General features: G+C 30.0%; 2 protein-coding genes across 11 annotated transcripts; one reads left to right on the plus strand and one right to left on the minus strand.

The window, feature by feature from the left end:
- On the minus strand, nt 1–23901 carry Efa6 (Exchange factor for Arf 6). 10 transcript variants are annotated; one of them, XM_018503471.1, is made up of 14 exons: nt 23719–23901; nt 16068–16134; nt 15130–15183; nt 13890–14250; nt 12286–13480; nt 10374–10618; nt 10033–10226; nt 7956–8148; nt 7599–7771; nt 7247–7463; nt 6794–6938; nt 6037–6180; nt 4841–5034; nt 1–166 (listed from the first exon to the last, which is right to left on the minus strand). In XM_018503471.1, the coding sequence occupies exons 1-14, from the start codon at nt 23878–23880 to the stop codon at nt 145–147; spliced, it is 3366 nt and encodes a 1121-aa protein (XP_018358973.1). In that variant the 5' UTR covers nt 23881–23901; the 3' UTR covers nt 1–144. The 10 variants fall into 10 exon arrangements, with proteins under 10 accessions (XP_018358973.1, XP_018358976.1, XP_018358975.1 ...); XM_018503474.1 differs by lacking the exon at nt 1–166 and having other exon boundaries at nt 4215–5034; nt 12286–13249; nt 13370–13480; XM_018503473.1 differs by lacking the exon at nt 1–166 and having other exon boundaries at nt 4215–5034; nt 12286–13252; nt 13370–13480.
- Nucleotides 18106–22398, plus strand: LOC108758484 (probable tubulin polyglutamylase TTLL9). The gene is made up of 6 exons (XM_018503479.1): nt 18106–18313; nt 18901–19190; nt 19785–19969; nt 20740–21048; nt 21236–21450; nt 21724–22398. The coding sequence occupies exons 1-5, from the start codon at nt 18122–18124 to the stop codon at nt 21310–21312; spliced, it is 1053 nt and encodes a 350-aa protein (XP_018358981.1). The 5' UTR covers nt 18106–18121; the 3' UTR covers nt 21313–21450; nt 21724–22398.
- Nucleotides 23902–24066: the final 165 nt, after the last annotated feature.

Raw genomic sequence — 24066 nt, forward strand, 5'->3', positions numbered from 1 at the left:
CTTCATTCTTTCCTAAATATCATAATTTTTCAATGACAATTTCAATATTCAATTTCAACAGCAAACTTTTTATATTTGCGCGACAAGGAAGATGTCCTGAGGAACATCCTGAAAGCTGAATGTAACAATCTTGCTGGATCCTGTTTACGTAGCTGCCAGGTCAACTCTGTTGCATGCAACAAATGAATGCGAATTTTATTATAAATAAAAGAATTTTTACCGGAATTGCAGATTAATTATAAAAAATTAATTTCAATTTCGGTAAATAGCTTTGTCAATTAAAAATATTAAAATTGTTATAGAATTATTAATAAGGCGCAACTACTTCTATTTATTATTTTTATTGTTCTATAATTAGATTTTATTATCTTATATATGCTTAAAAAAATATATATAAATATACGAAAAATCTACAATTAGATTAATTATGAATACTTTATGAATATATGTGTTGTGTATATATATATATATATATATATGCATGTATATATAGGGTGTCCCATTTTAAATAATGCATTAAGATTTCTCAAAAACTATGGTAGATACGGAAAAATGTTTTAAACAAAAGTTGTATGGTTCGGAAGGGGACATAAGGTACTATTGATTTGACCTTGGGTCTTAACACCAGCTATTAGATTCTGCCATTAAAAATAGAACGTTCCATTAAAAAAAAATCGATACGACCTTGATCTGATCTTGGCGACGCCACCCAAGGTCAAATCAATGCTACCTTCTTATTTCCTTCTTCGAACCATATAACTTTTATTTAAAACATTTTTCCGTATTTACCATAGCTTTCGAGAAATCTTAATGCATTATTAAAAAATATTTAAAATGGAACATCCTGTATATTGAATATATATATGTATATATATATATATATATATATATATACCCATTAATTTAAAAACTTGAGTATACTAAATATAAAAATAAAATAAATTAATACAATACATATAACCAATCATAATAAAGCTTTGATCTAATGTTGTACATAATAATTAATATTTCTAAGACTATAATGCATGCAAAACTCCATAAAAGCCAACATATAATTATTTTTATATATTATATATATGTATATGTAAAAATATTTCTTCACATTTAAATAATTGTTATATATTTATATAATTATCATATTTTAATATATAATTGTTTAAATATAAAAGTGATATTTTCATGCGCTATAGAAAATAATCGGGTCTTTTTCGTATAGAAATGCAAATAAGATTTGAAGATCGTTGATCTTTATTATTATATTAGGTAGTTTATAATAAGTGTTTATTACGATATATATCCACATATGTTACAGTTTTATGTACAAGGAGTTCGCTATAAGCTAGAAAATGCAAGTAATTTTCTTTAAAAGAATGTATGGATGAGAACCCCCAAGAGTCAGATAAAAAGGAAACATTTAAAGTAATAGAATGAAAAATATATAAAGAACAAAAGAGAAAAATTATTAAATATGAAAACAATTTTTATAAAGTTATTTAATTTAAAAACTTAAGAAAACTTCAACAAAAGTTTCAACTAAAAAAGAAACAATAAGTATAAAAAAGTAAACTAAATTATTATATAAAAAAAAATTTCTTTTTTTAATTACCAATTAATTTTATAAGTATAGTCTATATACAGTCAGTTTTTGCGCATAACATATATCGGCTAAAACATTTATATGTTTATTTTTCTTAAATAATTATTTATATACTAATTTTTATTATATTCATGTTTTTCTCATTTATAAATATATATGTACATATAAATATAAATGCACATATGTACATACATATATATATATACATATATGTATGTATATAGGTATAAATAAATATATACATGTATACATATATATGTTTTGTACGATAGTATATATAAATTACTATAATTTATAGAAATTAAAAAATCACTATAATATTTTATTTTTATCTATTTTCTTAACCGTTATTAACTTTGTTTATTAGTCTAAAATTATTACAATAAAACATCTTTGTTATAATTGCTTAGTTTTGACATATTAATTATATTCATATCCAAATTTACACTTATACATAATTAAAGTTCAACCTCATTGAAAAAATAAATATTTATTACAAACGCTTAAAATAAAATAATTCAACATAAATTGTTTTAAAATTTAATAATTTAAAGTAATTCGTTACACAGATTATGTAGCAGCTAGGAAGACAAAAAATTTAATTATATTTAAATTAAATTTACTATTACATTTTTAATATATATAAATATATGAGAAAATTTTATATACTCTGCATCCGCAATGAAACGGATCATTATAACGTTACACTAGCGTACTTTTTTGCAGGTGAGTTTATATGTGATAATTTTAAGGCCTGACCTGCACTCATCATTCAGATTAATGACGTTAAAAGCGAAAAAATCACATAATAAAAATTCTTGAAAAAAAAAACATTAAAATATAGAACTATTTTTCAATAAAATATTTGCATTTGATAAAATACACTTGTGAAATATACCGAAAACTCTTCTTTTACTTCGGAATAGATAAAATCATATTTATCTCAATTTGACAGTCATATAGTGTTGTGTTTTTTGATGTTAGACATAATTAAATTTTAATTATATAGTTATCTATTGATTACTGGAACACAAGAAAAATTTTCAATATATTTTACAAATCTATTTTATTATTTGCAAATATAGTTTTATTAAAAAATATTCACATTTTAATATAATTTGCAAGAATTTCCTATATATATTTTTCTCGCTTTTGACGTTATAATTAGACATAAATGAGTAGGTAGGAGTTTTAATGCAAAAATTTATATTTATCGTAATATAATAAATGTTAAACATATATATGATGTTAAAGAAACATTTAGTTAATCATTAAGATTAAAAATATAACACTTTTATTATATGTATAAAAATTAGAGAAAATGGAGAAAAGTGAAAAAGAAAGAGAGAGGGAGAAAGGACGGAGGAGAAAAGGAATGGATAGGAAAAAGAGACATTAAGTAAGGAAGAGAAAGCGAAACAGTATTTTAGAGTTATCTTTAAATATAAAATATACATTTCATATAATTAATATCAATAAAAAATATATTTACACATAATATAATTTATTCAGTTTAAATAAAAAATATGGCATGCTTAATTTTACATCTATCCTTTATATAAATTTCCTAATTAACATTTAAAAGAAAAATTAGAAAGAAAAAAAATATTTATACTGTATATAAAAAACTTAACAAGATGTTACTGAAAGCAACAAATGTATTATTAGTTGCATATAATACAAAAGCACAAAAAATTGCTCGAGTATAAAAAGTTATATAAATAAAAAATATATCAATTTAATATTTGAATCAAACCATTAATAAAACAACAAATTTGTAAATATTTTCTTTACAATTATAAATGATTGACACAATTTTTTCAACTTTCTATGACAGCAAGTTGAAACGTAAAAATTTTCTTCTATCCAGTCTTAACAGCCTCTCAACTTTTATATATTTTTAAATTTGCATATTTAATATTTGTGCGCAAACTAACAATATAGTGAAACAGCATAATGTTATCTCTATAATTAAGTATTCCTTTGCTATCTTCAATAAAATAGAATTTGTAGAAAAGCAAAATGAGACAACCATCTTCTATTAAAAAAAAAAGAAATAAAAGTAAGAAAATAAACAAAAGAAAGAAAAGACTAATCGTATAAAGTGTGCTGCACACCAGAAACACCCAAATGTAGTAAAAAATTAAAATAAGTTGAAAGCAAAAATCTCCAAGAATAAAAATTTATCGAAAATTGAAACACATGAACTTTCATACATAAAATAAAACTTTTTTATTAATATCAGAAAGAATGTTACCTCTTTCGGACCTGACGCATTATAAGATACATACATTTTTTAAAGAATTATTTAAATTTTATATAGCTATATATAGCATCTTTTTAGGCATGTCATCCCTCTCAATGTATATGTGTGTGTGTGTGTGTGCGCGCGCGCGCGCGTGTGTGTGTGAGCGTGCGCGCGCGTTTATTTTTCTTTGATATTTTATTTTAAATGTGCAGCCATATAGTGAATTTTATATATATTTAACTAATTTTACATACATAAATTAAATTTTATGTAAAATCAGGTAAGAAGTCAGGTCTGAGAGAGAGAGAGAGAGAGAGAGAGAGAGAGAGAGAGAGAGAGAGAGAGAGAGAGAGAGAGATCCAACAAGAGCTACTGCAATTAAGAGGCATGACAAAAGTATAGTCAGAGTCAGTGGCGTTACTATTATTAATTAAATTAATTAAAAAATTTCTTAAAGATAAATCTTTTTGCTTTACTTAAAAAAAAATCTTTTTGGTTGTACTATGTTCGACATTTATTATCTGATCGAATAGTTGCGCCACTGAATGAAGTATACAATAAACAGCAAAATACTATCCAGTTCAGATATAGCAAATAGAACTGCATTTGCATCGAGATTCTCTCTCTATATCCTAGCTTAGCTCCTTTTGCTCTAGCTGATCGATCGAAGAAAAGGAAGAAGTTTGATGCAGTTACAATTAAACCTCACGACATTAGAATAGGACAGTATTTTTACTCTCAATTGTATTTTATAACACTTAATAACACCATTGGAATGTGTGATGCGCTGCCGGATATATCGTTAGTTTGCGTCACTCGTGTCTATCGTTAAACATCAACGTCACCAGCACCAACACCAGCACCGGGGTCAGACTAGCCCGCATAGGCCATAAGCATTGCGTCAACCAACGTCACCACCGGCAGCATTACAGTCCTGATTGCCACCGTTCAGCTTGCGGCCACCGCCGCCGTGAATGGCGATCCGGTAACTGTACCTATTAGTTGTGGCTGGTCGTTCGGGGACCGGCGGTGGTACTAGAGCTCCTTCCGCGTTCCCTACAGTTCCAGTAGGTCCAAGTATCGTGCCCTCATCCACCTCGCCAATACTGCTTTCAACAAGCGATGATTCCATTTCATTGAACGCCAGTCGGGAACGTAGAAGATAGGCATATGTTTTATACCGCTTCAGCTGGAACGAGGGTTGCTCTGTAGAGTATGATGAAGTGAAAGGATAACTTTAAGTGGAAAATAGAGAAAAGGAAATATATATCCATTCTAATTAAAAAGAAAAAACATTGAGAGTTTTTCAATAATTTTGAACAGGAAAGGCATTAATAAATTAAGCGCATTGAATATATATTATAAACAATATAAACAATTGAATTGAATTCTCTACTTTTTAATTAACAAGTCGATTACTGTTATTTTAATTTTAAGCGCATTAATAAGAATTAGCGACTTTATTATCTTTAAAATTATGAGTTAGAGAAAATTTTGTTTAAACCATTTGATAGACTATACATTTCTGTAGTATTTTATTACATGGTAGAAAAGAGGCCATTATAAGATTTTTTTAAATAAGTATAATTATTTTGAAAATGTAAATGATACATTTGTTTTTTTTTTCGAATTTTTGAAATATTATATTTTATAAATATTTTTTGATAATGGCTATTAAAAAAAGTATGTGTATGTGCACATTGCGTATATATGGGTGCAAGGAGAGGGAATTAAAGAAAAGACAACAGAGAAATAAAATTATAATTAGGATAAGTATAAAAAAATAATAAAAATATAAATTTTTTATAAGAAAAGATTGACATCTTTTTAATAGTAATATTGTTAATAAAAAAACGTTTCGTTACTTATCAATTAAGTAACTACTTTTTTTGTTAATATAGACCTTTAGACTTTTTTTATTTTAATTATCTGTACAAAATATGAAAATTTTGAAATGGGATAGAAAAAGATCAATTTTCTCAATTAATAACATTTTTTTTAATTTTTAAGATCTTTGTTTTTAAAGGTTTCTTAAAAAAAAACCTTTAAAAGTTTAAAAGTTGTTATATAAAGATACTTTTTCAGATATCAGAAAAAGATATTATACATATATTAGTAAAAAATATCAGAACTATTGAAAATTATCAAGAAATTTTTATATTACGATATGTTTCTGTCGCTTAAAAGTTACCTCGTGATGTAAATATGCGTCTTTTTCCTTATAATTTTGTACAGTGAGAGCTTTGGCGCCTCTTTCTGGAGGATGTCGTCTATGCTCGTCCAATTCCGTTTCTAACCTGTTAATCCTATCTTCATGGTCCCGCAACTGTTCTCTCTATTAACAAATTAATTTAATCTTGTTTCTTCATTTTCTTTGACTAAACAAATGAGGAAATTAATTTATTACGAAATAATACTTTTGAGACTTTATCTCGAAATATTTACATGCTTCTAATCTGAAAAGATTTCAAATTAATCTTCTAGATGCCACAAATCTTTATTATACAATATAGTCCATATGTCACGATCAGTTGAAATATTTATCTTCAATAATTATTTTTTCAAAAAATAAATTTCATAGATTTTCGAAGTCCGATTTTAAGAAGCTGATAAAGTAGCGCAAAAAGTTTTTAATTAAATTTTTAAGATATTTCAAAATCACTTTTATCTATAAAATTAAACTATTAATTTTTTGTTATAAATGTTTATTGTAACATGACTTTTAAATACGCACACACACACGCACGCACACACGCACATGCACGCACGCATATACACACATACATATGAAGAGTTACACTACTTAATTTAAAATTAATGTATCATTTATAAATTAATTGATTAGCAAAATTTAGAAATCTTGTAAATACGCACAGATGTTATAAGTATCGCTTTTAGCTAAACAGTTAAGAAAAATATAAAGAACGAGATGTTCAAGGTACACTCACAGAATTTAATTTGGTGTGACTACATGGCAGCAATGGACGCTGGAACTTGCGCTGAGACCCAACGGCGCCTGCGAGAGGCTGACACGAAAAGCTGGCGCATACGAAATTGATAGTATCGATCCACGATTGGAGCTCCTTCGAATCACTGTATATACATCGATATATTACATAATCATCTTCTAAACAATTGTTCTAAAAAAAGTTGAATGACTTAAAAAAAATTTAAACTAAATTACACCCGTAATTTATACAATAATTTATAATAATTTATAATTACACAACTAGAATTACAATTTTAATAAACATAAATTATAATCTAGAACAATTACAAACATTATTTAAACAATTTAAAATTCAATTAAAATCTTTATTATAATTCTTTATTATACCTCTATTTTATATTAATAATACAAATTTAAAGAATATAATAGAAACTTAGTAAAATATACTAACCTCGTCTGGAAGAGATACTCAGCCTGATCGGCAGTCTGCAATCGAAAAACATGCTGCTTCTTTGTGTAATCAGTTGCTTTAGTAGCCAACGCATGATGAATACGTATAGCGTTATGCAAACTGTCGTTACGAAAACCGTGTTCATCTTTGTGCAAGTATAGCACAAGCTCGCGCAATGTACAATAGTACATTTTCCATCCACGTTTACCGAACGGAGCTGTGTAATATTTTACATGAAAGATAATAAAATAAGAGGTATATATAGAAAAAATGTAGAAAGAGGTATATACATATAGAGAAGATATATTACAGTTAATATTTCGTCGTGAAAGAAAATATAAGCACTGCATACTTTTTTTGCCATTGGAGTCATAACAGCATTTACGCATAACGTAACCCTTTTTAAATTCTGTAGCGCCCGTGATATTTGGCACATCAAGAAATGGATTTCCAGTACCGCTAATCGCCGCCGTACCATCCCCTTGCTGCATCGCTTGATTTGTCGCTTCATCCCCTTCTTCGTCCCTAAACAATGGAGAGCCGAATTTACTTGAAAAGTATTTAAATCTAAGATTAATAATTAATTATTATATTTGAGGAGACCAATATGCAGTCTAATTTTTATTCTAAAAGGAATTATTAATATCAATTGCAAAAAATGTAATTATTATTTTAAAGAAGGAAAATTTATAACGTCACACTCGCTTACAAAGCCCATTCCAGGGGAAAGGATTTAATGGCGTTGTAAAGCTGCTTGAGCACTTCGCGTGGAAAATTGTCGCCATCATTGAGTTCTGACAAATTCTCAATGAATTCTGAGCATGACATCTTTCTGCCAATATTCTGACCATGCAAGTCTGTATTAAGCAGCATTATCGCGCAAGTCAATGTGTGAACAGCATCTAAACAAATATTTGATAAATTTAACTTTGTGTGTGTGTGTGTGTGCGTACGTGCGTGTGTGTGTACTAATGTGTGTACTAAATGTTCGATAATTCTCGTAACAATGCCCTGTAAGCAGAGAGGACTATATTAAGTCGAAAAATCCTGTACCATTTTGCAATTTTTGCAATAATTAACGAGACATTAATTACTAAAGATCGTCGAATGAGCATATTCGCCCGTCTATAGTCAAATGCAAGTGCTTATACGATCGTAATTATTATTAGTTAGATATGCAGGGAGTTTACTATAAGAAGTATAGTAACGCATGAGCGACAAAAGAAAACAACCTCGTTTGCTGCGTCCTTGCATTTGGCGATAGAGTGAACGGATCATGAGCACTCGTTCGGAGAACTTCAGGAATTAATTTCTCGTTAATTATTGCAAAAATTGCAAAATGGTACAGAATTTTTTGACTAATTTAGTCTGCTTTACCTGCACATGAGCGTTGCCATGAAAGTTATCAGACATCCTGTGTATACATACATATGGGGCGTTCTTTGTTAAATCGGCCACCCCCCTGCCCATTACAATTTTTGAGATAAAATTCTTTTTTTGATCTTAAAATTTTCCTTGACATGTCTATTTTTTGATGCCCGTATAGGGGTTTTGAAAATTCAAAATGGCGGACGCAAAATGGCGACTGGAATGAAAAAAGACATTGGAAAAATTAATGATATCGTGAATAAACGTGTACAATGTGTGATATAGAGGTTTGATCCGCGTGCGTGCGTGCGCGCGCGCTTGTCAAAACGAATTACGTTGAAGTCGATTCTTCTTTAACACGATATCCACTGGTTATCAAGACATATGCGTACAAAATTTCAAATTATAATTTGATCATTCTCTTGTCTTTAAGTCTTGTTGCTAAGCCACAGGACGCAATATTAACATCTCAAATTCTTTTTTATTGGGCTAGAATACATTTCAAGAACATAAGGATTTTTTATTTTAAGAAAATTGATCATGAGAAGATAAGAAGAAAATTTAATAAGAGATTTGAAGCTGCGCAGTCTTTTGATTTAAAGTTTAGATTTGAAGTTCCGCAAATTCTTAAGAATCATGGATTGATAATTGCGGGAGAAAATAAAGTATTAATCAAAAGATATTCCAATGATATAAATGGAACACTATGATAGTTTCGGGGAAGAAAGGATAAAAAATTAAAAAATGAATTTTATGATACATCCATCCACACAGATACACGCGTTCGCGCTCGCGCATACACACGTGAGAGGCAAGGGGACTCACGTAAATAAAGCACGCACGCACGCGGATCAGACCTTTACATCACACATCGTGCACCTTTAGAGCCCAGACACAAGCTTTTGCATAACGCGTAGTGCGTAAGCGAATCAACTAATCAGAAGCTTTCCTTTCCTCTCATTCCATGGAAAAGAAGAATTTTGATTGGTTGATTCCTTTATGCACTATGCATCACACGTTATGCAAGAGTGTGTGCTGCGGTCTTTATTCACGATATTATTAATTTTTCCAGTGTCTTTTTTCATTCCAGTCGCCATTTTGGATCCGCCATTTTGAATTTTCAAAAACGCCATACGGCATCAAAAAATAGACATTTCAAGGAAAATTTTAAGACCAAAAAAAAATTGCATCTCAAAAATTGAAATGGGGGTGGCCGATTTAACAAAGAACGCCCCATATATATGTGTGTATATGTATACACAAGCACACACACACACACACATATAAGAAGAAAAACATTAATTAATAATTTTAGATAATATTATTTAATATTATTCTAATTTAATATAATTTTTTTTATTTGCACAAAAGAACCACAAATATATACGCAACTATCGTAGATTCTAAAACACACTCACCTTGAGAATTGAAACTACCAGGATTGCAATCCAAATATCTTTTAGAGAAATGTACTAAGACTCTCTCTCTTTCTTGAGTCTCTCCCGTCAGACAAAATTGAGCGAGAAATTTTCTGAGAGCCATGTCCAATGTGTCTCGTTCAAAGGTGAAGTAGCGCAGATACTCTTCTGCCACAGCTTTGCTGAAGTCGTTGCTACAAACACAATGTACAACATATTTTTTTAAATTGTCCTAAAAATTTTTTAACAATTCAATCATACAAAATGTTGAATTTTTATTTTAAAAGAAAGATAGGAAATTCTAAAAAGTCGTAAAGGATACAATCAAAAAGACAGCTTACTTTTTGCTTAGATGTCTAGAGACATCAGACTTCTTGAAACCATCTAAGGAATAGAGACGTTTGGCCAGTCGAATTGCAGAGGGCAAATCAACCGCTTTCGGGCTATAATGGAAACTGTGCAAACTTTCGATATCGCTTTCTTCATCCGCTGACTGCGGCGGCGACGTGCCACTTCCATGTCCTTTCTGTTCGTCGCATATTCCAGCGATCAAGGCTTCCCTTTCATCTTCACTCTCTTTCAATTCCTAAATTCGATAATGAGCAAATAAGTAACATCATAATTACTATATGATAGTAATATATAAATTAGACATCAATTTTAACTTAAAGTCAATAATTTATGATCAATAAAAATATTAAACGCAACTTAATAAAAAAACATTAATTTACTTTAATATTTCTCAATCTGTTCATGTAAAACAGAAATAATTTTCAAAAATCTATCTTCTCTAAGTATTATAAAATTTGATATGTATACAGCTCTATAAAGCTAGCAGGACCAAATCAGCAGAATCAAATCGGACCTATTGAAATTTTTAGTACTTATTTTGTACTAAATTGTACTATTAATATAATTATTTACCGTGTAATAATTTTGTACCGTGCGATAATTTTGTACCGTGTGTCATTTCGAAAAAAATCGTGGCGCTGCTGGCTTAATATTAAGCTAGCAGGACCAATTCAAAATAAAAGATAAAAAGAAAAATAATATCAGAAATCAATACGATTGAATTTGTATTATTTTGTACTGCCAAAAACAATTCTATATTATGTCATTTTCAAGAAAACAATGACGTTGATAATATTTAAGCTGACAGGACCATAAAAAAAACAAAATGAAAAAAAAAATTAACACAATTGAATTTGTACTAACTTATACCATTTAAAATAAGTTAATATTTTACATGTTTTCTCCTTAAAATGATTTTATTATCTAGTATATACTTACAATCTATTCCACGTCAAACCGTGCACCTTTGAAACATAATTTTATTTTTTTTTAATTTGCTAACAAATTTTTCACATATTCTACAGATAATAATAAGACACGTGTTTCGTGAGAAAAATATGAGATTTTTTTATAAAGTTATTAACGCTTGTAGGTTGCGTAAATTTATAAAAAACGTCGCTCATGGAACATTCAAATTAGTAGAACGTAGAACAGATTGTAAGTATATACTAATAAAGTCATTTTAAGGAGAAAACATGTAAAATATTAACTTACTTTCAATGGTACAAATTAGTACAAATTCAGTTGTGTTAATTTTTTCCTTCATTTTGTTTTTTTTATGGTTCTGCCAGTTTAAATATTATCAACGTCATTGTTTTCTTGAAAATGACGTAATATAGAATTGTTTTTGGCAGTACAAAATAGTACAAATTCAATCATATTGATTTCTGATATTATTTTTCTCCTTTTCTTTTATTTTAAATTGGTCCTGCCAGTTTAAATTGAGCTAGCACCGCCACGATTTTTTTCGAAATGGCACACGGTACAAAATTATTATTAATGGTACAATTTAGTACAAAATGAGTACTAAAAATTTCGATAGGTCTGATTTGATTCTGCTGATTTGGTCCTGCTAGCTTTATAGAGCTTATGTATACATCTGTTATAGAATAAATGTTTAGGATTTATAGAATAAATAATACTCTAGCCGAGCACAAAATATTCAATAAACATGGAGAAATTAATCCTGTTAAAGTTAGAAGTAAATATGTATGTAAATGTGTGTGGTGCTTCTTGACAAAATTTAATAGTATTATTGTACTGTTTGTAGTATTATATATTTTTACTGTTTGTATTATTGCATCATGTCATGAAATTTGCATTGTTCTAATAGGATCAATAATGATAATAACTCAATTTGAATAATTTTAAATAAAATTCGATAAGATTCCGTAATATTACCTGATAACCTACACATTCGGGTGTTACAGATCCTGCAATAATTCCAGGGACTCCTGGCATCCCAGGTTGATTTCTCTGCAAATTTTGGGATGCAGCAGGCGGCATTAGTTCCCCAATGGGATTTCCTCTTCTCCTCGCCTGTCTGGGACTCGTATTTCTTGGAATCTCCTTATCAGGCCCTTTTACTTGAATCACTATTCTGTGGTCTCCAGCATCCTGAGGATTAGCCTTCAGTCTTCTCTGCGGTGGTTCGCTCGCCAGAATGGTGGAATCACTATCGCTGGGATCGCTTACCATCATAATATCCCTCGCGCTAAGAATATCCATTGTCTCTTCATCATTGTAGTCTGGACTGGACATGTTGCTGATGGCCTCCGACTGGCTGAAATCGCCATTAGCAGGGAGATGACCTCCCGGGGCGCCGGAAACCCCGGGAACAGTTTGGGCCGGAGGGAACCTACGGGAACCAGAGTTGGAGGACATGACGGAGGACGAGACGGAGGTAGGGGAAGCAGGGGACAGAGAACGCTGAGGGCTCGTCGAAGAGGATGATGAGGACGAAGACGAAGATGAGGAACCGCCGTTTTGGCAACAGGAAACGGCCGGTGAACTAACAGGCGCGTTGTAAGTCCAGACAATTCGCTCGTTTGGCATTAGGCCTTCTGGCCGCGGATCCAATAGTGTATTCAGACTTGAAGTGACATCGTCATCGATGTCGATATCCACGGCACTCATTGAGGGATCTTTTTGAAACTGCAGATGGTCCTCCGATCGCGAAGTACGTACAAAACCGAAACTTGAAGAAGTATTCTTGCCCGGATCAACTTGGACAAGGGCTCCCGAAGTGCTTTGCACTCCGTCACGTCTGGCAGCGCCTACGGGTGATGTACTGGCCGAGCTGGAAGCTTTGTAGACGCTTCCTCGATGATGATGATGCTGATGTGCCAATTGGGTCTCATTGGGACTGCTGGGTACCGAGTTGTGATGATGATGATGATGGTGATGATGATGATGATGATTATGATTATGATGGGCACTAGTGGTAGTGATAGTGGTAGTGGTGTGCTGATGATTGGGATTGTACCTAAGGGAGTCCACCTTTCGCTGCTGATGCTGCTTAGGCAGCAAATTACTGCTCTGTTGCGTTCGGGAAAGATTTAGCATCAGGTCACCGGTCATCATGTACGCTTCGAATCTAACACAAATAAATAATAAATTTTATTACTAATAAGAAATATTAATAAGAATATTTTTTACATTATTATAATGATTCTCATTCATTAAGATTTATAGATGAGTGGAGAGAGAGAGAGAGAGAGAGAGAGAGAGAGAGAAGGGAAGAGAAAAAATATATTAATTGTGATTTAAAAAGGAAAGAAAAATTAAGTCCAATATCTCCCTTTTCTATGCTATTAAACTTCTATATTTTTTTTTTCCATATCTTTATTGCTGTCTTTCCCAATAATTCGCATTTTCCAAATAAAAGTCAAATAAAAATATAGTTATGCGCATAATCAATTTTAACTGATAAAAATCGAAATCGAGAATGACTATACTCAAATGAATGTCAAGAATATGATAAATGATTATATTGCAATTTATACCGGGGTGTATTTTTCTGTCGTGAAAATTTCTCAGCGGATAGGGGCTCCCATTGAGTCCGTTCCTCTTCCTTAAAATGGTCCACAGGTGGCAATAGTGCCTCTAATTCCGATGAAAGAGACGCATCGCTGCATGAGCCGTTGCTCCTCGTTGTTGTTGCAGGCGTCGGTGTCAACGTTGGCGAGTTTGCAGACATTTCTGGTGTGACCGGCGTCTTCTTGAGCTCCTTTTTCTCTACATTGTCGGAAGCGACGATGTTCTTGGGATTGTTTGTCAAAACATCTTTTGAAGATTCTATGCCCTCATCTTTCATAGGTTGTCCGGGAGAAAGAAGGCGACGAACATGAGCCTTTACCGCAGGATCTGCATAATTTTTTTCTTTTTAATATCTTATAAATCTTTCAACACATTTTGTATATATTATTTTATTGTCATTATACATAAAATATTACGTTGAATATATTTGTTATTAAATCACGTTTATTTATAACGTTTTTTAACATCAAATTGTTTTCAACCAAAATTTCGATGAAATATATTATGTTTATAAGTAAAACTTAAAACAAAAATTATATTAGAATCTATTTGTAATAATTGAAATTAATTGAAGAATACCGATTAAAAGATTAAAATGTCAGAAATGTTTCTTTAATAAAAATATAAAAGATTGTCTGACAACAAATTATTTGTTATCGGAAAAAATTAAAATTGCCAGAGTTTAATAAATTTATCTATTCACAATTAAAACTAATAAAGATAATAATAACAATAAGAAACAATAATAAAAACGATCTGATAATATTGCAAACAAAAAAGTGCCCCTTGAGAGATCAATGTAACCGTCTGATAGAAAATTATTTGTCGCTCTCGTGCATCGTTTAAAAGTCGCTCGTGCGAATAATCACACGTCCTTGGTCATCGACCATCCCCTTCCGTAAGGGGTAAGTGCGTAACTTTTTCTGTTCATCGCGTTAGCCGCGATGATTATTACAACGTAATTCTATTATTATTGTAGTTCAGGTTCAAGAACGTATACAGACAATGATCTATCATTAGATCGCGTACGATCGCAAGAGTTCAGCAACCTTGTGAATACATAATCAATTTGTATTTATAGTATAGACAGTGTTTAAATGATATACATATATAAAAAAAATCATAAATTTCATGTAAAAGATTAATATATGTAAGCTTGTAAATTTTATATATATTAATCATAAATTATTAAGAAATCTCACTTACCCCTTCGCAGTTTCAGAGTAACGGGATCTGAAGACAGTCGTAGACATTTTAGTACTAAAACAAATCAAGAATAAAAATTAACTTTAACTTTAAATTAAAACTAACTTTAAAATCAAAACTTGTATTTTTTTTATTCTTTCTTTCATTCCAGTTTCTTTCTCGTTCTTAAATAAATTATTTTCCTATATATATTTCTTATTTCCCCAATAAATAAATACATAAATAAATAATAATGTCGTTTCTATAATTCTAAAATGTAGCATTATTCTCTGCGAAATATACAAAAATTTATATAATTTAAAATTAATATCTATAATAAAATTAATATGTACGATAAAAATAATTCGGAATATATCGCATATATACAATTTAATATGATTTTTTAAATTATTGTCATTTGTATAATCAAAATAAATTATCTTACAGATTCTGTTTTCTGAAGTATTATCAAGTTCGATTTCAATAGTCATGTTCAATTAATAGAATCGAAACTTGAATTAATCCATTGCAGTTTATATTAAATTACGTTTTATATGTTGAATCATATTGCCTTCAGTGACATTTAATTTATGATAAATAACAAAATACAAATATAAAAAGAAAATCAATTTTCAAAAAATTTGAAAAATCGCAATTATTTTGTTTTTACCATTTACGACTTTACGTTTTAATGAAATATTTTTAAAACTTAGTACAGTATATGTAAGTTAAACATAATTTAGAATATTATTATCTCCCTATACTTGAACTCGCAATTACGGAAAAGAGACGATAAATCTGTAAGATAATTTATTTTGATTATATAATGACAATAATTTTTAAAAAATTATATTAAATTGTATATATGATATATTTCGAATCAGCAATTAAATTCAATTTTGACAAATTTCCATAATTTAAAAATCAAGAGGTAGACTTAATAAATGTAATATTTTTACCTTCTTTCGTACTGAATCGATTAACATCAACTTCGTTTACCCTGAGTATGACATCACCAGCTTCGACCTAAAAAAATCAAACAAAAATCTATAAAAAGTACACATTATATGAACATTATATATAATATATACATATATACACACACAATATATTTATTATACGTCAACCAAGTTTGTTATAGTAATTAAATAATCTCTGATAATTAGCTAAAATGATTTTAAATAATAGTTCGTATAAATATTTATCTACGCATATCAATACATTGTCAAACGCATGGTCGATTGAAAACGCATACGATCGTCGTTGCGTGAAAGCAAGTCCTGTTACGAAATTACATTGAGGGCAAGACAAGTTCAATGAAAGGATACTAGTTTATCTGCACCAGTTGCTTTAACAGTACGACATTTGTTCAATCTTTATGAACAAATATTCTATATACACAATAGAAATGTGCAACATGTGCATTTTTATAGAATTAAATATGATTAATTTTCAATAATATACATATTTTATAATATAGAATTTAAAGGTGATGTTTGATTTTAGAGACAGATTACCTAATAATATATGTTATATATATCAATTTTTTAATTCAAAAGATATGAAATACGATAGTGATAACAATAAATAAAATAACAAATAGTGAAAACAACAACAAATAATATGTACTTTCGAAACACGTCACCAATTGATTTATTAACATAAGTATCTGTTTTCTTACGTTACATAATTATTTGAATGAATTTTTACATAGAATTGAGATTCACCTGACAGAGAGCCATGTACTCAACATAATCATATCTATCCCTTTTAAAATGTCCGCTCAGAAGGAACTCGAAAGGTCGCAAACAGCATGACAAACAAGACGCGAGTTTAGGCATTCGCTGCGCACTTTTAGAACTTTAGACCACGTTAGAATTCTGAATTTTTTATTCACATTGAAAGAGCAACGACAGCTCGTAATCGACAAAATGCAACTGATCGAGTGCGAATCGGAATGTGGAGATTTCGGCTGGTGGCCAATTGTATTTTCGGATCCGCAATGACATTGACTTTTCTCTCGCTGCCCTCTAATCCGTCCTCTAATCAACTCTAATGAATCATTCTGCGCACAATGCACTTTGTCTTGTATAAATATATATTATACAAGATTATTATAACCAGTTACACACTATTGGAAAAAAATGTGTCGAATTTAACATACATAAATCGCATGTACCAAACGATCCATTCACATTTTTGGCTTAATTTAACCCAAGATAAATATGTTAAAAGGTACACAAATATTATATTAAAGAATAAATACAAAAAAACTGTGCACACAGAAAAAGAAAAGTGTATTTATGTTGGACACAATCCACTTACGTTCTTGTTAACAGTTTGTGTTGAATTTTTTAATATATTCGAATATTAATCTAACATAATGTGATTGTTATTTAAAGATTTTATGTTTAATTGATATTCAACATTTCTTAGTGTCAAAATGACACAATTCATGAGTAAGTGAACAAATAACATAACAGTAAAGTGTTTTGAAACGTAAATTGTAAGATGAATGAATAAAATTTGTGTTAATTCAACATATCATAAATGTTAATTTTACTGAAAAAAATGCTTCCACTGTTTGTTTACAATTATCTTTTTTGTATTTATTCTCTTACATAATATTTGTGTAATTTTCTAACATATTCTTCTTGTGTTAAATTGATCCAAAAATTTGAGTGGACCGTTTAGCATATGCTATTAAATTCGACATATTTTCTCCAACAGTGTGTATTTTTTTTATAATATAGAATGATATAATAATTAGTATAAATTTTCTTGCAAATAAAAATTTAATTAAAATTACAAAATTAAATTAATATTACAAAACTATAATCTTTTAATCTATATCTTTTAATTAAAATTAAATTAATCCTAATATTAATATAAAATAAAAATTCGTATTAAAGAGAACTTGAAGAAAGGCTGAATCTTTCAAATACGCTGTATAAACTAACAAATGTGAATCATCTTCAATATGGCTGAATCATTCAATTATCTTGAAGCTATTATGAATAATACGCAAAAGATATTCGAGGATTCGCGAATTAGCTCTTTAGAGATCGAAATGACCAAATCTGGTGCAGAAAAAAAGATATGCAACTTAAAAAAAAAGCAGAATTCTGAAGATAAAGTTGTCAAATTCCGTTGTGATTTTCCTTCCACGCAAATTGAGGTGATGTTGGCAAGAGGTTGGACTCAGGTAATTTTGTCAAGTTTCTGATTTTATAGGATCTCTATACAAAATACCACATAATAAAAAAGATATTCATTAATAATACACATACAGATGGAAAAAACAGAGAGAGAGAGAGAGAGAGAGAGAGAGAGAGAGAGAGAGAGAGATATAGCACTCTCTCATTAAAAAAGCATTATATAAATCCTGTCAAAATTAATATGATATAGATACCATATCATATTAATTTTAACAGGATTTATATAATGTTTTTTTAATGGTGAGTGCTGTAACTAACTACAAATAGAATTCTAACTGGTTAATTTAAATGCTTTAAAATAAATAGATGCCAAAAACACTGAATAATTATGAACAAGTCAAACATTTTTTTTTTTGCTTTAGACAAGCTTTTACACAAGCAAAGTGTGATGAAAAAATGAATACAATATTAAAACTTATAATAAATATCTCAATTTAAACTATCATATATATCTCCTGAATTAAATACTTTGTTTCTAAATTTATATTGTCTGCAAAGTTTCAAATTTATAGTAATAAAAGTACCATATTAGTGGAGATAATTAGTGGAGAGCTTTATATCTTTCTTCTTTGAGATAGTCGATCCTGAAGATACTAATTGGCACTTATGGTGGTGTGATACGGGAGATGTGCTGCGACAGGCGCTGGATGGAGACCAAAAGAAGTTGCGCCCTTACCAGCGGGTGCCGCACTTCCGTAACCACTATGAGCTCACGCGAAAGAATTACCTATATCGCAATCTCAAACGTTATAGGAAGGCCCTCATAAGAGCTGGAAAAATTGCCGAGGCTCGTATCAGCGATGTCATGCCTGTGACCTTCGAGCTACCTAGTGACTATCTGATGTTTGTCGAGGAATATCATAAGTAAAATTATTTCTTATTGTTTATATTATTGATTAAAGATTTTTAATTAAGTAAATATTATTAAGTTTTTATTTTTATTTTATACTCCTTTCTATAAATTAAGTTTGTCATCCTAATTCTTATGATTTTATCGTTATCTATAAATATTGTATTTTATCAGAAGGTCTTATCGAGAAAAATATTATAAGCAAGTAAATATCGGTACATGATGGTGATATCTTGAAAATTTTTCTCAAGATATAGATATAGTATACCTATACAAAAAGAAACTTTTTCGAAGAACTATCGTTTTTAAATGTTTATTTACAATATTATAAAATTTATATATCTGCACAATTTTTATAGTAAACTTTTAAATTTTTTACATTAATATACACACATGCATGCACACACACACATACATATATTAAATGTATTTGTTTTACATTTTATTACGCACAACAAAAGTCTAAGAATTCTGGTTCACAGAATATATTTCGTAATCAAATAAAAATATAAAAGTAAATAAAAACGGAAATAAAAACGATCCTAGTTATATAGAATTAAAATTATGGAGTTAGAGAATCTCAATAAGATGATAAATGATAATTGTAGGCAACAAGGAGCTACATGGATCGTCAAACCAGTAGCGAGATCACGAGGTAAGGGTATCTTTCTATTTAGGAAACTGAAGGATCTTATAGAGTGGAAAAGCAGAGAGATCAAATCGCAGCAATCGGGAGTGCCAGCTGAAATTTATGTTGTTCAAAAATACATTGATAATCCTTATCTCGTCGCAGGTTAAAATTCAGATCTTTTAATCTTCAATGTTGATACAATCATTTAAATATATTAATTAATAATTATAAGCTCAACAATTAAATATATATTCACATTTTTTGATATATTTATATTATAAATATACATTTGATACATATAGACACAAATTATACACTAAGAAAAAATTTACTAAATTTTAAGAAATATTTCTCTGAATAATCCTAAAAAGCGGAATATTTACTCAATGTAAACACATATTTACTACATACAAGGACCTTTAGTTTAATTCAACTATCATCATTTTTTCATTTGTCTAAATATTTATTTACGATAAATAAATATTCCGCTAGGACAATTCAAAGAAATATTTATTAAGATTTAATAAATTTTTTCTTACAGTGTAGCAATAAAATTGTATTAAGTTAATATTAACAATGAAAATAATGTATAATATAAATATATAAATATATAATATAAATTAGTATAATAAAAGTATAATAAAAGTTATGTACATATAGTTGAGAAATTAAAGTCATGAAATTCAAGTAAGTGTACGTGTACATATACTTAAATTTTATGACTTTATTAATTCCTCAATTTTTAGTAATTGAATATTTATTTGTAATATATATTACATATATATATACACTGTATTTAATTTAAAATTTTATTTATTAATTGCTAATTGATGTTAGTATTAAACCATTAAAATCATGAATTAGCTCCATGTAGCTTGAATTCTTCCAATATCAACATTTCTATTTTATAAAAATTAAATCTCTGATTTCAGGACGAAAGTTTGATCTACGCATTTACGTATTGGTGACATCATTTCATCCTTTGAAAGTATGGTTAGCTAGGGAAGGTTTTGCTCGTTTATGTGGCCAATTGTTTGATCTGGAAAACATTGACGACAACAGAGTGCATTTGACGAATACGGCAATACAGCTGAAAGCAAGTCAGAATACCGAGGGTATCTCTTCGATAAAAGGCGAAAATGGGGAGTGGAGCTGTAAATGGGCATTGAATAAGCTCAGGGATTATTTGATAGCTTATTATGAGAAGGAAGTGGTTGAAAATTTGATGCAACGCATTGCGGGTATTTACAAAATTATCAAATTACTGTTATTAATAAGATTTGATAAATAACATAATCACTTTACGATTTATCTTGTGCGTGTGTGTGTGTGTGTGTGTGTGTGTGTGTGTGTGTGTGTGTGTGTGTGTGTGTGTGTGTGTGTATGTGTGTAATGTTTGTACATATCATATCTATATTTATATTGCAGGCGTGATAATGGCGAGTCTACTGGCAGCACAACCAGCCATGATGCAAGATCGCAACTGTTTCGAACTCTATGGCTAACATATACTGCTCAGTGATGATCTTCGACTTTGGTTATTGGAAATCAACGCATCCCCAGCCTTAACAGGCACCGACAACGAGGATCAACGTCTGAAATCCGATCTGGTTGACGACGTCCTCAATGTCCTCGACTTTGAGGTACCAGTTATACATGAATTCTTTCTCTTGTTTTTTATATATTATTATCTATACTTATATAGTACATATATAGTTAATAATAAAAATATTTATATTTTATAAAAATATTTATTCACATATTTATATATATACTTATAATTATTTCATATATTTTTATATAAAGTTTTTTATTATATTTTTGATTAAAGTATTTTTAAATATAATTGTTATTATATAAAATTTTTTAATTTTGAAAAATATTTCGTATAAATAAATCAAAAATTTTGATTGAAGGGTTGCTTCAGCGGACACGAGACCAGAATTGGGGGGCTGGATCTGCTCTGGGACGATGGACCAGTTTGGACCAGCTGCCCATACCCCGGCATTCGTACGGATGTGATTTCCAATGATCTCAGGAGACTCAACATCTTTCTCGGAGCAATTAATGATCGTCAAAAGCAGCTCTCTTTACTGAAAAGTCAGCTAATTGAAAAACGAAAAGCAGGACAAGATTACTCTCCCATGGTGCAATATTGTTTAAAATAAATAGAAACAAACTTTAAGATGTCAGATTACGTTTAAAAATTATATTTTCGAAGCTTGTTACCCAACAAATAATTTTCATTCACTAGTCTTAATTATTATCTCGATATTTATTATATCTTCTATATATATAATCACAAAATTCTCTCATGAAATTTCTAACGAGTTATTAAATATTCTTCGCGAAACTGTGCCACTATGCAGAAAGAATGCAGCTGGTGCACTCTCGCTTTTACATCACATATCTTGCTCCTTCGTCATTTTTTTCTTCGTTTCCAGCGTCAAAACTAAATTTAGCCGAAGAAACTTGTGCGACTTCGTAACCACATTAACCAGTCTTTTCTACTTGATCATATCTAAATATTGTTTAAATCATTTATTTATGATAGCAAAAAGTATCTTGATTATGTCTTCAGGTTATTTGACATTTCTTCTTCCTTTATCATGGATTATTTGCAATATCGATATAAATAAAGATAAATAAATATCTTTTTTATTAAAACTTAATATTCATTTATCAGTCATATATTTCAAAATTTTGATTAATTAAAAACTGATTAACACATTTGTGTGATTCTAACAAATTAATTTTCAAAAATCACTACTTAATGTTATCAGTTTAGCAACTTTGGACTTAAATAAATTACATAAAATTTTTTATTGTTAAACTTTAATAAAAATGGTAAAAATCATAAAAATTTAATTTAACTTAATAAGAGTATCATTAATTTACTATTATAAATGTATATTTATAATAATTTAAGAGCAAATAACAGCTTATGAGAAAACGATGATATCTTTGTTTTAATTAACCATCGATTCTAAATTAGAAAAATCAGTTCCGTTAGAAATGATATATTTTATTTTTACTTGGAGTATGATAAGTGTTTGGAGAGGCTGTACTTTGGACTATCACAATTCTTATTCGTGTATATTGAGAGCTCTTTAAAGAACGTTGAGAAGAACCTTCTTGAAGTACTAAATTTCATTTCTTCTTCTTTACAAAAGCACAATTCGTTCGAAAAAACAGTTATAATCTGCAATATTTAATGTATTTTAAAAACAGTTTAAATTAACTTGATCCATTTCCGACCAGTGACGCAAAAACACAATCTTTTTTTTCGAATCAGTATTGTGGAACTGGCATATAAAATAGCTTATGAGAACCTCATTTCTTCTATTTTAATTTACTCATTTCAATACCTATCGAAAAAATCAATCTCCGCTGCAGACATCATGCAAATATCGACTTCAATACAATTGTAGCATTTATTTATAAAAATCAATCACGCTAAAAACGATCTTACATAGTTGCTTAATTTACAAAGATCAATTTACCACTCTACTAGCAGCGAAAATCAATCTTGCGAGAATTGTAGCATCTCGCGTGTATATTGATCTCGCGAGTATCAATTTCTCAAATTGGGTGCACACGAAAATGATTTATTAAATTGTTCATCCCAAGGCAGGTTTAATTTCTAATGCTTGCAGGCGAAAAATCGTTATCGCCAGGTACGTTTATTCTTAAAAATCAATTCCCTATGGTGTAGCTACGCCAGAAAAAAACCGTAGGAAAGTCATTGTTTCGTTTGTAAAAACATATCGTGGCATATACACAAAAATCGATCGTGCGAGAATCGTTGAGAATAGGTAAGGATCAATTTCCTGTGAAAAAGACAGGCGAAAATCGTCCTTACGGCGCGGCGCGGCTATGCCGAGTTGTAACGTTGTAACGTTGTAACTCACCTTGCCGCTCCTGGCCGCCGGTGAGTTTTCGACGATGTCGTAGATGACGTGGGCGGCCGGCAGGCCCGCCGACGCCGAGGCGCCGAGCAACGAGAAGCCGAAAGAGCCGCCGGAGCCGGAGTCGCCGCGGCACAGGGTGACCAGCAGCTCCTCCTCAGCCATCACGGCACATTGATCCTCACCTCTTCGCTGTCATTTGCCGTAATGTCACCTTTTCACAATCTCACACTACCTCGCACCACCTCTCGCACTTGTGCACTTCCGATCCTTTCGATCAAGGTGGTAACTGGTAACGAGCAAAGGGCGCACCTTCCTTATTTGGGTTATCCTCGCCCTCCGCGCTTCTGT

Source organism: Trachymyrmex cornetzi, unplaced genomic scaffold (assembly GCF_001594075.2).
Source record: "Trachymyrmex cornetzi isolate Tcor2-1 unplaced genomic scaffold, Tcor1.1 scaffold157, whole genome shotgun sequence".
Lineage (NCBI taxonomy): Eukaryota > Metazoa > Arthropoda > Insecta > Hymenoptera > Formicidae > Trachymyrmex > Trachymyrmex cornetzi.

Coding starts and splice junctions, on each gene's coding strand:
- LOC108758484 (XM_018503479.1), top strand. CDS start 18,122: ATGAATAATACGCAAAAGATATTCGAGGATTCGCGAATTAGCTCTTTA. Junction 18,314..18,900: donor TGGCAAGAGGTTGGACTCAG/GTAATTTTGTCA, acceptor TTCTTCTTTGAG/ATAGTCGATCCTGAAGATAC. Junction 19,191..19,784: donor TTTGTCGAGGAATATCATAA/GTAAAATTATTT, acceptor TGATAATTGTAG/GCAACAAGGAGCTACATGGA.
- Efa6 (XM_018503468.1), bottom strand. CDS start 23,880: ATGGCTGAGGAGGAGCTGCTGGTCACCCTGTGCCGCGGCGACTCCGGC. Junction 16,135..23,718: donor CGGCGGCCAGGAGCGGCAAG/GTGAGTTACAAC, acceptor TGATTTTTTTAG/GTCGAAGCTGGTGATGTCAT. Junction 14,251..15,129: donor TACTCTGAAACTGCGAAGGG/GTAAGTGAGATT, acceptor AAAATTATGCAG/ATCCTGCGGTAAAGGCTCAT.